The sequence below is a fragment of the Perna viridis genome, chromosome 15, assembly GCF_037379345.1.
Source record: "Perna viridis isolate PV_CMFRI_1.1 ecotype Kerala chromosome 15, ASM3737934v1, whole genome shotgun sequence".
Lineage (NCBI taxonomy): Eukaryota > Metazoa > Mollusca > Bivalvia > Mytilida > Mytilidae > Perna > Perna viridis.
Window position 1 is genome coordinate 16,076,667 of NC_142459.1, and position 12,620 is coordinate 16,089,286.

Here is a 12,620-nt window from a genome sequence, read left to right on the forward strand (position 1 = left end):
TTTCAGTGACATTATTACTCATTTGATTAAAACGATATGAAAATGCTTGTCTTTTTTTTTCTTGATTCTGATGGTATAGGTAGACAAATGATACTGTCAGAGTTGTGGGTCATCTCATTCACCGATTCACCAACTGCCTGATCCTTACTGGGACTTTCAACAGTGAAACGCACAAGCTGGATTATGAAGTGAACAGAAACCATTCTCTTAGATAAAATAAAGTAGAATTACAATTAGCCTCCACTTCACTGTTTAAAGTCATATCACAAGGTATACAGTGCTTACGACCCTATCACTCACTAGTGAACGTCCGTCCCGCAATATGTCACCCATAATGAGGTCTGTCGCCAATTTCGTCCAAAACTGTATATCAGAAATGTACGTCTTTCGGCACTTCCTATTTTATCACCACAATGGCAGACCATTTTGTTATCCAATATAATTGTCATAAAAAATATCCCCTGAAGAATTTTCGATGTGTATTAACATATTATTGAAAAGTTCTTCGTTATGTTTATTCTCGTATTACAAAATAACTGCGTCACCTGTTCCATGCTCAACTATATAAACATGAATTCATGAAATTTGATACACTGTCTGCAATATTGACACGATTATGCTGTTACTCGTTTGCTTGGCTGTTTTTGTTGCAGGTTTACAGGTACGTAATTTTTCATTTTATTTTTGTGTTTTGTTTTGTTTTGTTTTGTTTTGTTTTGTTTTTTTTTAATTTTTTTCTATTTCGATATATGCTTTTTGTAATAGGCTCTATTGATTATCAAATTTGATTTTTTTTTTTGTTTTGTTTTGTTGTTTTATGTGTTGTTGTTTTGGTACTGCGTGTGTTTTCAAATCAAAATGTTTTTATTTTCAATCGACAAGAACAGGACTTTTTTCATTTGATCCCTCAGCTTGAACCAATGTCATAAATACAAGTCTTGTGAAAATTCTTGTCTGATATATAGATTTACTATACCTATTTCAGTATAAAGAAATAAGGAAATGTATTGTCTGAGATGTCTTAAAGAATCGGATTGTAAATGGAGAGTATACAGCAAGCACAGTGAAACCCCTATCTTAATCGAACCCGGAATTTGAAAAAAAACTGTCCAGATACTGTTCAGTCCTATAATTGTATTATGAACCAAGTATACCAATCACCTCTCTAAACCGAACCAATTTTAGAACTCGGTTTAAGGAGGAAGACCTAGGGTAATGGACATTACTCGTGAAATCAGTGATATGTTTGTATCATATTCAATTTCACCAAAACCGATCAAGATATCATTTGAAACAGAATAAAATCAATCCATGTTACTTTGATGCTTACATGAGATTGATATAAAATGCTGAATACAAACGTTCCAATGATTTTAAGAGTTGTGTCCCTTACCCAAGGTCTAAACAGTAATCACTGTATACCAATATTTCTTGTTTATTTTGCCTCCTGACTATTTTCCATATACATTTATTTACCTTTTTAACATATATTATTGTACATTTTAGGCCACGTCACCGCCTGCTAGTAAGTAACGATTTATATTATATCAATTCTCCGTCTATAATGAATCCCAAGCAATAGATCAGTGTTTAAGCTTATGAACAGAACACCAAGTCTTGTCAAAGTCTAACTCTTACCTTATCGGTATACATATTCATTGCTCCCAATTTTGAAGGGATTCCGGTTTGCTAAGAGTAATCAAGGGAACCAAGGTTATGGCGGTAATCAAAAGAATATAATCCAGGGACAAAGACCAGACCTGGAAAACAGACACACACAACAAAGAACAAAAAGTAACTAAAATCATACATACAAAGTAACAAAAGTAAATGAGCTAAATTACGTTTGTTTCTTTGCACATGTAACTATTATTCTTTCATTTTCTTTGTGTATCTTTTCGCTCTCTAATCGTTACACTTGGATTGTACTCTTTTGATTACAGTTCGAATCCTGGTTTCCTTGATTTTTATACTATATTTTCGGAACCAACTCCCCCTTTTTATGGACACACTTCCCTTTTTATAAATGTTTGTTTGTTGTTGGGGTTTAACGTCCGAGCAGCAATATTTCAGCTATATTCAGACAATGAACATGAAATTGATGATAAAATGAACATGAAATGATGAAATGAAAAAGGGATGGGCACATGGACAATTGGGGTCGACAAATTTTGATTGCCACTGGAAGTAGGGAGAGGTGAGTAGGGTCGGGCAATTTAGCCTCCTGTGGCGGAACCATATGGTTCCTACTCCGGGAGAATACCACAGTATGGTTCTTTAACGTGCGAGGAACGTGGCATCTTTCCCAACACGTTGCACCACTATGGTTTGCGGTCAGGTTTTCCGTATTATTGCCTGACAACCCCAGCATGTTACACGCCAGGGGTACCCCATTCCACCACCTGGGGCACACATCCCAGTTGCTCTGTGGGCAGGTCTATTCTTTTGACAACCGGACCTGCACGGGGCTTTTTTTTATAAATGTCTGGATCCGCCATTGATAATGTTTACTTTAGGGTGTGAACCTGTCAAATGTCGAATGTTCTGCAAATACGGCTGGATGAAGGATAGCAATGGTTGTGATAAATGTGAATGCAGACCAGCACCCCCAGGTAAGTCGTCCGCATAATCATTAACTATTCTGAATATCAATCGAAATTACTCAGCCTTCCCCGTTACACAGATTCTAAAAAATTATAGCTTAACTGCTCGATTTTTCTTACAATTACAATTTCTCTTCGTTCCTCACCTCGTTTCAAAATTCTTAAAAGTGTTGGTGTTCATCGCTTCTGGTGACATTCAACTAAAATTCTTAGCGCCACCTGATGGATTGAACTACTTTAAACGCGTAACAAACAATTCAGGAAGTAATTTTCCTTTCCTTTCTACTTCAGATTATTTTTTAGTGTAACGAAAATGGTCGAATTATTCTAATCGGCCTTCAATGTGTAGACGTTATACATCTGAATGCAGACCAAAACGTTAATTTCAGAGATCACTGATCAATTATAGAAACGACCCTTTTTTATTTCAACGTACAAGTACGTGTATTTTCATGGCACATCAAATTGTAAATGTAGAGTTCCTGTGTTTTCTTAATTAAATCAAATAAACCTTTAAATATGCGGTGCTGAGAGTGCCTTGTTTAATCTACAAACATCATGTCATTTCCAATAACTGGGATTTGAAATATAATTATGAAAGTAAAATTAAAACCTATTTTAGACGTTTTCTTTCGATTTTTCAGCATATTGTTCTGAAGCTATGTGTATGATGTACTGTCACAATGGTTTCGTTAAAGATGACAATGGATGTGATGTATGCAGATGCAGAGATAAACGTACGTAATAGCGCAACAACCAAAATTACTAAATATACTTTCTCGTTACACAAGATGCCGAGATAAACGTATGTAATGGCGTAACAACCAAAATTACTAAATATACTGTCTCATTACACAACTGTTATATGTAGTGAAAAAAGTCGAGTAGTTTCGATTATCTGGCCGGAATTGTTATCGGAACTACTCAGCCTTCTCGTTACACCAGAGTTATTTTTCGTGTAGCGTAAATTGTCAAATAGTTCACATTGGTCAAATAGAACTTAACCTAAAGGGGCGACAGGAAATCCCTGGTACGAAACTAGGTCAAGTCGTACCAAAGTCTTTTAAATTTGTTGATCATACTGGTTCGGCGTCAATCATATGGTATTTGATAAAGTGACGACTTGTTGGCATGAGTCGGAATAACGTATCAGAGTTGCATGTTTTCCTAATTGATACTTGCTTCGGTGAACTAAATTGCAATTGATATGTGTTGGTCTTTATACAAAGCTTTAAGCAAGTTCTATTCTTCCAATAAATAGTCTTTTTTCCATCCCAGAAAGGTCTTTTGTGATTTTTTTGACCCAATTTTCATGATAAGGACATGAGACACGATATTATACATACATGTGCATAACCGAATTGGAAAGCACCTTAATAAAGAGGTCATAAACTCTAACTTTTGATTTTTTATATCACAGCTGCTGATCATGTTTGTTCTGTATACCCGAGTATTCACACTTGATCAAAACAAATTTCCCTCGCGAAAGTGTAACATAAAAGAGTTTATCTATACCACACGTGGACTCGCCTTTGATTAAAAATATGTAATCAGACTCACCGTGAGAAGTCCTGATCTACTTCGTCATTTGAAATAATTGTTTTATAAATAGACTGTCTGTCGTCTTAGAAAAGACGTATATAGCCTTACACGTTACAGTGGTTTATTTGATTTTATCAAAATAATTTGTAGCATGTAATGAGAAGCAGTGTCGTATGAATTGTCCACGTGGATTCAAGAAAGACGAGAACGGCTGTGCTACCTGTCGATGCCGCGAAGGTGTGTGAACACATTCATTCTTTTTAAATCTTTATATGAATAATACGAAAAGCGAAAGGAGGAGTTTCAACGGCCGGATCAAGATGGGAACTGCCATTGTTTATGGGAAATTATGATAAAAATTTAAGTAAAAAGGAAAAAAATAGTTTTCAAGGAGTCTTTTCGAGGACCCAGAGGAGGGCACGTCGGTTGGACCCCTCTTTCATTTGAAATTTTATTAATTAAGTGCAAATTGGGGCAGAAAGTATTAACGTGTATAAATTTAAGTTTTATTTTTTTTTTTTTTTTGCTTTTCTGTTGTGCTCTGGTAAATTTCTGAGATCATATTAGGACAGAATCTACAATATAAATGTCGCTATTGCTCGTAATGGGTTGTTACGTACAATGTACAAATGTACTAGTGATTGACAGTGGAGGGTTCCGGGGGTTCGAATACCCTTTCCTTTTGTTGAAAAAATTTACTTGTATGCAAAATTTTGGCAAAACTGAGCAATTGTATTGCGAGGACCTCACCTACATCCCCCTAAAAAATCTGAATCTGAATTCCCCTTTTTTCAATTAATTTCTTGATTCGCTGTGGATTCATTTTACTTGTTATAAGTTCATTTTGTGTAATTCATTCGTTCGCTTTTTCAAGCCATTAAGTTAAAAGCTCAAAATTGTTGGTTTGTTGCTAAAATTCTATTTTTATTTTTCATTATTTCATCTTTTTTTAATTTCAAATTGTTACAACCTTGTTTTCATTTTTTTTTATCATTGAGTAAGTCGGAGAAAATTATCATCAAATTTTACCCTTTGACCTTAAAGACGCTCTACCATGGAAACACAAGTCACCTGATCGCAATTCTGTTTCCCGATTTGCCAAATACTGATAACTTAGGTGTGTTCGAAAAAAACTGTATCGAAAATTGAAATTGCATGTCATATGTTATTTCCTGAATGAAATGTAGAAAATTATAAGTAAAAGAACAAATTTTACTGCGTCGGCTATTTTTTTTACAGATAGTACTTGTTTTAATCTCCGGATGCTGCTGAAAAAATATGTTTGCGTTCAAATTTTTGTAGAAAAAGGACACTTGAAAAAATTTATTATTCAAAGCCTGTTATGTCTGATTATTTTTTATGTCAATACAACAGTTAACAAAAGAGGGTCTTATACAACACCAATCACGGCATTTCCAAGGTTTATTTGTTTTAAAATAATTATTTCTTGGAATTAAATTTAAAATTTAATGAGTAAATCATAACAAGAAGTTGATGACTTCGAAGTATAGTAAAATGTATGTCGAATCAGGAAACAGCTTTTGACAAATGAATTGTTTTTGAATATTCTATCAGAGCCAAGAGCAAAAACCGGTAGATGCCCCCCGAATCCATTCCAACCAGACGCCTGTGCAATGGTAATCAATCCTGACGATTGTTGGGCTGACAATGATTGCAGTGGAGACCGAAAGTGTTGTCCGTTTGTCTGTAGGAAGAAATGTATGGCCCCTGCAAGCTAATTTTAACTGACATTTTGAAAGATATTGCATCGACATAATTATGTTGGTACAATAAAGTTTCTAAAAATAAAGTTTCTACCTCATGAAAGTGATTTTCATTATCATTGTTTACTGTTGAAAGTGCAGAAACACATAGTTTAACTGAATAGTCATTTTCGAGTTCTAAAAATTGATCCCACAAAAAAACATAGAACTAACTTAATTAAACACTATCGTTTGATACACATATATTGTATGCTCTCACCTCGATAACCGACAATGCCCCTGAAACTCGCACTTAGGACAAATATGTGCATGGGGTGAGGTTTCAACTTCTTAGCCATTCTCAGATGGTCGCCAGGTACTTTCGTCTAAAGAAAACCACACACTTTTGTTGGAAAATCGGTAAAAAGCTACTAGCTGTAGAGAAGGCACATTGATATTTGTCCGTCTCTACAAGTGGCTGTGAGTTTGCCATGTTGCCTGTCACTGCTAATTTCAGGCATTCATTGCAGTCGCCTGCCCTGTTTTTTTATGAAAGCATAAAGAAGTCGTAAATCTAAAGAGACCATGGATTTGAATACTGATTCATCCATGTTCACGAAACATATCTTTTGTACAATGAAATTAAAGTGGCTTCAATTCCCAGAAACCACAATAACATCATATGGAGTACACTATAAGCTTAGTTTCTATACACCATTTGCTGACCGTGTCATGAACCTTGGTCTGTTTTCCATCGTTATCAAACTGTTTTTGTAGATTTTATTGAGTGAATGGTGTTCTATTATTTTTGCACAGCAATTCAAAACGGCAATGTTAAACATCGTAGTTAATATAATGTATGTACGATCGTTCCTCACTGGTAAGACATTTAACGAACTGCTTAACGAATTGTATTTTCAAACTTTTAAACAGATATGAATACCCATACAATAAAGCAGCCAAGTTTTGAAATGTGTATGTCCTTTTACGTATAAAAAGTTTCCAGGGGTATCTCTGTTCTTCATACCAACATTCTCTAGAGACGGAAAAAAACACTTAAATCATAGGCCAGCAGACACCCCCCAAAAAAAATTTTAAAAAAAATTAAAATCTTATGCGCCAATAGTTTGATTGATTATAAAGGGAAGGTAAAAATCTCTAAAACAGTCTCCTTCAACCAGTCAGCATGCCCCTTTTCGGACCCCCCATCTTATGCGTGAATAGTGTTGTTGATTATATAGGAAATGTAGAAATCACTAATGCGGCCCCTTCAACCAGTCAGCGCGTCCCTTTTCGTAACCTCCCCTCCCAATCTTATGCGTGAATAAAGAAGTTTGCTTGGTTGAATAGGAAAGGTAGAAATCATTTCAGCGGCCCGTTCAACCAGTCAACGTGTCCCCTTTCCAGAATTTCCGGATTAGAAAGAGTAATCAAGGGAACCAAGGTTATACCCGTAATCCAGGAACAAAGACCAGACATGGAAAACAGACATACACAACAAAGAACATAAAGTAACTAAAATCATACAGACATACACAACAAAGAACATAAAGTAACTAAAATCATACATACAAAGTAACAAAACCAAATCAGCAACTCGAACTCCACTAAAACTGGGAGCATGGACCAGGTGCACCGGTAGGGTAAGCGTCTTTACGGAGGTGAGAAACTAGACAAGAGATTATATCAAGGTTTAATAAAAATCATAATCTACAACTAATTAAATATAAAACGAATATCCACATTTAAGACACAGTGTAACGGTATCAATTATAACCTTTAATACAACAAACTAATAAATATGTAAAAATATAATTTACATAACGTTCTTAACAAAAAATACATGACACTACATTACACATGCTACATGAAAGTACATTAAAATCACATACACATTTTACATGAAAGTACATTACAATCACATACACATGTTACATGAAAGTACATTACATATTACATACACATGAAACATTAACTCGAATAATTCAAGCCCTCACCGTCATCGATTCTCCGACGTTAATGTAGCAATCGATAGTGAGTGGAATATAACGACTGAATTATTCGGGTTAATGAAACATGTGCAAATCAGCATATGGGGAAACGGATACGGAGCTGTACTTGCATTATTTTCGGATTATACATGTGCTTCATATAACAGAGGCTGGTCACTAATACATGTAGCAAAATCTATATAATGTATTCAAATTACCGTGCATCCACTACTTTATACTAGGTAAACTTAAAGTCTGCAAGATTTATATTTGACTTATGCATACTGGGGGGAGAAAAATTTCACAGGATTTTAGTAATACAAGATATATAATTGATAAATTGATAATGACAAAGTTATGATGAAAATACTGAGGCATGATGAGTTCTTAAAAGCTTGAAGTATAATAAAAATGTCAAACTTTACCTGCAAAAATCAGTAACTACTTATTATATACCAGTTATTGCCCTAGGAAAAAAACCAATAAATTATTATTTCAAATTCATTATTATGTGAAAAAATATATATATAATTTTATGTAAGTTACTTTAATTTTTTAATATGAAGTAAATTCATATGTTTAAACAAACGGAAAGACGCAATGATTACAGCTTACTGGGGTGTAGTTTATAAAAAATAAAATTTTGATATTTCTTTCTTAAGACATGGGTACATTCATTTATTTATCCCTACAATGTAAGCGGTTGGTATTCCACGGCACCAAATAAAAAAATAGTTTGCCAGTCAACCTCTAGCACTGTTAGAGTATGGCACCAAGCCAGAAAATAGCTTGCCAGACAACCTCTAGCACTGCTGGAGTATCATTTAGTCATTATTTACTTGTTATTCTAAGAACATTTTTCTCTTAAGTTTTATATCATTTTATTTTAATAAATGCAACAGTTTTCACAATCACTCAATGACAAATCATCCTTTATAAACCTTAAAAAAGTGGCTTTTATTGCTAATTTGTCTAAAAAGACTTAATTTTGAACTTCAAAAATACATGTATTTACATTCCTTTTAATTTAGATAAATAAAAAATACATGTTGCCATTCTCCAATATTTTATCTTTAATTTGGTACATCACTCATCAAAACCCATCCAGTGATTTTTACTAACACCCTTAGCAAAGTTACCCAATTTTCAACACAGAAAATTGAGAAAATTTGCTTAAAAACAGTCAAATAGCAACCGCAGTGTCCTATGTAGAATATTACAAGTAACTTCTCCCTCTAATGGGCACTCCTGAATTACATGATTACATAACACATGAATGGAGGAAACGTATAAAGTTCCGGAGAAAGGAGCCTTTACCGGCTTTTTACTTGAAATGTTCACACAAAATACATTTATTCTATGATTAATCTGGGTGTTCTAAAGATGCGAGATTAAGGCCATCCAAATATCTTTATATTCATATATATGAATTAAAGAACCTTAGTGAGTGCACTCACATACCCCACGCATCCCCATGTTGGATACTCAAGTAAATTTGTTCGTTAGAGAAATACATGAAGAAGGACCCCGACAAAAAAGGAATTGGAGTGGGGTTTTTTTAGGCATTAGAAAAGATGGCAACAAAATAAAATTTACAAAGGTTTTTGAAAATGATTTTTTCTTTATCTTCTAACTAAATTCTGTTACCCAAAATGATTGTTTCAACCTCCAGACTGTGATTTCTTTGAGTTTTAAATTAATCAAAGTAAATATCATGGTAGCGAAACAAAACGTACACTTGACCTGTAACTTATCATAGTGAATTATATACCCAAAAAAAATGTCATAATCTGCAAGCTTTTAGAAAGAAAAGTCCTCAAAACTGTTATTTCTGTGAATTTTGCTAAGTACAAGGCCCGTAATTTCGGTAAAAATCATCGGAGCGGAATGAAAGTTAAACTTGACCTGTAACTTATCATGGTGAACTTATATACCAATAATCATGTTAATATCTACAAGCGTTTCAAAAAAAGTCTGGAAAACTGAAGATAGACTGACGGACGGGTCAAAAACATTATACCCTCCGCAACTTCATTGTGTGGGGTATCAGAACTTTAGATTAAGGCCATGCAAATATCTTTATATGCATACATATGAATAATTTCGGATTTCCTTACTTGTGTCAGATCAAGGCAATGAAACATTTTTGGGTTAATCTCCCTCTTTGGTATAGTCTCCCACGTGGGAGACACAAATCTCTCTCTTTCACATTATTCTCCCCCCCCCCAAAAAAAAAACAAAAACAAAAACAAAAACAAAAACAAAAACAAAACAAAAATTCCCTCTTAGCAGAAATATTGCACAAATTAAGTTGTAAATGGCTTATTAAATTGATATAAATACAATGTTTATGTTACATAATAATCATTGAGAAACAATCAACCAATAATTAATCGTTGTAAATTGTACTGATAACTCAAATTCTGATTACAAACCATAGTACATTGACAAGATTATCATAGATTTTTTATCTACTTGGTTTTCCAGTAAAATTAATCTTTTTTATTCTGTGAAAAAGGTCGACACCTGAAATCTTTTTAAAAAAGCTGAAAAGAAGGGAACTTCCTCTTTGAGCATTCAAAAGGTTAACATGTATGAATTTCAATGTCCTAAAGGGCTTCCAATTATATAGGTTTTATTATGTATGCTAAAGAAACTGGGAAATTATACTGACTTGACCATAGCAAACCTTCTTTTTTTAATTTGAAATGGATGTATGGACAGAGTCCTTTAAGAAGGTTAACCACTTTTTTGTGGACAGAGAGAGAAGGGGGGGGGAAACTAAAGTTAATTTTCTTCTGCAAAAATTAAATGCCATTTTGAAAAAAAAGGTATACCAGGATAAAACTTTCTTGATTGATGTAGTGAAAAATTCTATATACAGTAAAACCTGTCTTAACAATCTTTTTTGGACTTAAAAATTGATGTTTAATCAGGTGTTTGGTTTATCAGGGTAAGAAATATTTTTGAATTGATATAGACAGTTAAAGTGTCAGGTTAAGAGAGGTTTTAAGATTTTTAAGGATTCAGTTTGGCCAGGTTTTACTGTAGTTCACTATGTAAAATGCAGTGTTCTAGGATTTTTCAGAAATTGAGGTTTCCTCGGGGAAAATCCAAATAAAATCAACTTTCCCACAGTCAATGACTGCTTTTCTCACAAAACAAATCTTTACTGCACATGAAGTTTTCAACTTGCCACAGGAAAGTGCAACCAAGTACCTAACTTTCCCTGACCCAAATTTCACTTGCCCCGGGTAACAGGAAATAGGAATCCTAGAACACTGAAATGGTAGATAGAGAGGTAACTTGGTCAAAATATACAAAAAATTAAGAATGCATTTGATTAAAATAATATCTCTCACATTGTGTATAATATCTTTTAAACCCAACACATCTGAGGTAGAAAAAAACAATTAAGTGTCAGTTTCTGTAAGAATCAGGCAGTGGGTGAAGCATGATATAAAAAAACCCCATCATTTTGATAGTTTCATATGACTAGTTTCACCATCAGAATCATGGATAAGAGACAAGGTTTTCCTTATCATGCTAGACCATTGAGTTACAAATTCAATGAAATGCAATGAAAATGAACATTTCAAGGGCAGGTTACTCTGTCAAAAATCTCATTTTTCTAACATTCTATTGAAAAATTTCTGAGCAAATACAATGATACAGAGATCAAATAATGGTTTTTTCAAATAGAGAAAGTATCATTGAGTGGTATTATATTGTCAAATCAATGGGGTTTTGCCAGGCATGTTTCTGATTTTTCCCTTTTTGCCTGATTCTTACTTACACTTAAAATAGAAAACACACATACATGAAGCGAGCAATATACATGTATGTATGACGTGTATAAACAAAGATAACTCATGCATTCAAGTCCTTATTTTGTTCATTACATTTCTATGGTTTAAAGAGGCTTTAAGGAGGTAGACCTAGGGTAAGGGACATTACTCTTGAAATCAGTGATATGCCTGTATCACATTCAATTTCACCAAAGCATATCATCTGATTTGAAACAGAATGAAATAAGTCCAAGTTACCTTGATGCTTACATGATATTGATGTAAAATGCTGAATACAAACATTCTAATGATTTGTAAGAGTTGTGTCCCTTACCCTAGGTCTACCTCCTTGTCTTAAAGAGGCTTCAATTGAACACATTTTTATGTAATGTTTACAAGGTTCAACAACAACAGTAGTCTGGTATTCGTGTGCCTACTTAATTTGTAATATCAATAGGCAGTACTTTGCACTACCTCAATTAGTTCTTAAAATTTCATCAGTCTTCAGAATAGGACCACAAAATAAATTTTAGGACTTCATAATCTACCTACCACATGGTCCTGTAGGCTACCTATCACAAAAAAATTAGTGTCAAACCCTGTATAATACAAATATTCATATCGACTAGTTCAGTTATCTTACAATATGAATGACCACATGATTCCTTAGAACAGTACTTTTTTTCCATTGGGGAAAATAGTGGATTTTTTTTTTAAATCACCACTTCAAGGAGGTAGACCTAGGGCAAAGGAAATAACTCTTGAAATCAGTGATATGTTTGTATCATATTCAATTCCACCAAAGCCTATCAAGCTTTCATTTGAAATGGAATGAAATCAGTTTGATGCTTACATGAGATTGATGTAAAATGCTGAATACAAACGTTCAAATGATTTGTAAGAGATGTGCCCTTTATCCTAGGTCTACCTTTAATCAATGATGTAACTATAATCTGCTTTTTATCCATTTATGTGTTAAATTTCCTATCAAAA

At 33.8% G+C, this 12,620-nt stretch overlaps 1 protein-coding gene across 1 annotated transcript; it reads left to right on the forward strand.

Annotated features, from left to right (window-relative positions):
- The first annotated feature begins 594 nt into the window (after nucleotides 1-594).
- On the forward strand, nucleotides 595-5,972 carry LOC148597145 (uncharacterized). The gene is made up of 6 exons (XM_088564270.1): nucleotides 595-661; nucleotides 1,507-1,525; nucleotides 2,517-2,612; nucleotides 3,248-3,340; nucleotides 4,296-4,382; nucleotides 5,721-5,972. Exons 1-6 carry the CDS (start codon nucleotides 617-619, stop codon nucleotides 5,882-5,884), a joined length of 504 nt encoding a protein of 167 aa, XP_088420396.1. The 5' UTR covers nucleotides 595-616; the 3' UTR covers nucleotides 5,885-5,972.
- Nucleotides 5,973-12,620: the final 6,648 nt, after the last annotated feature.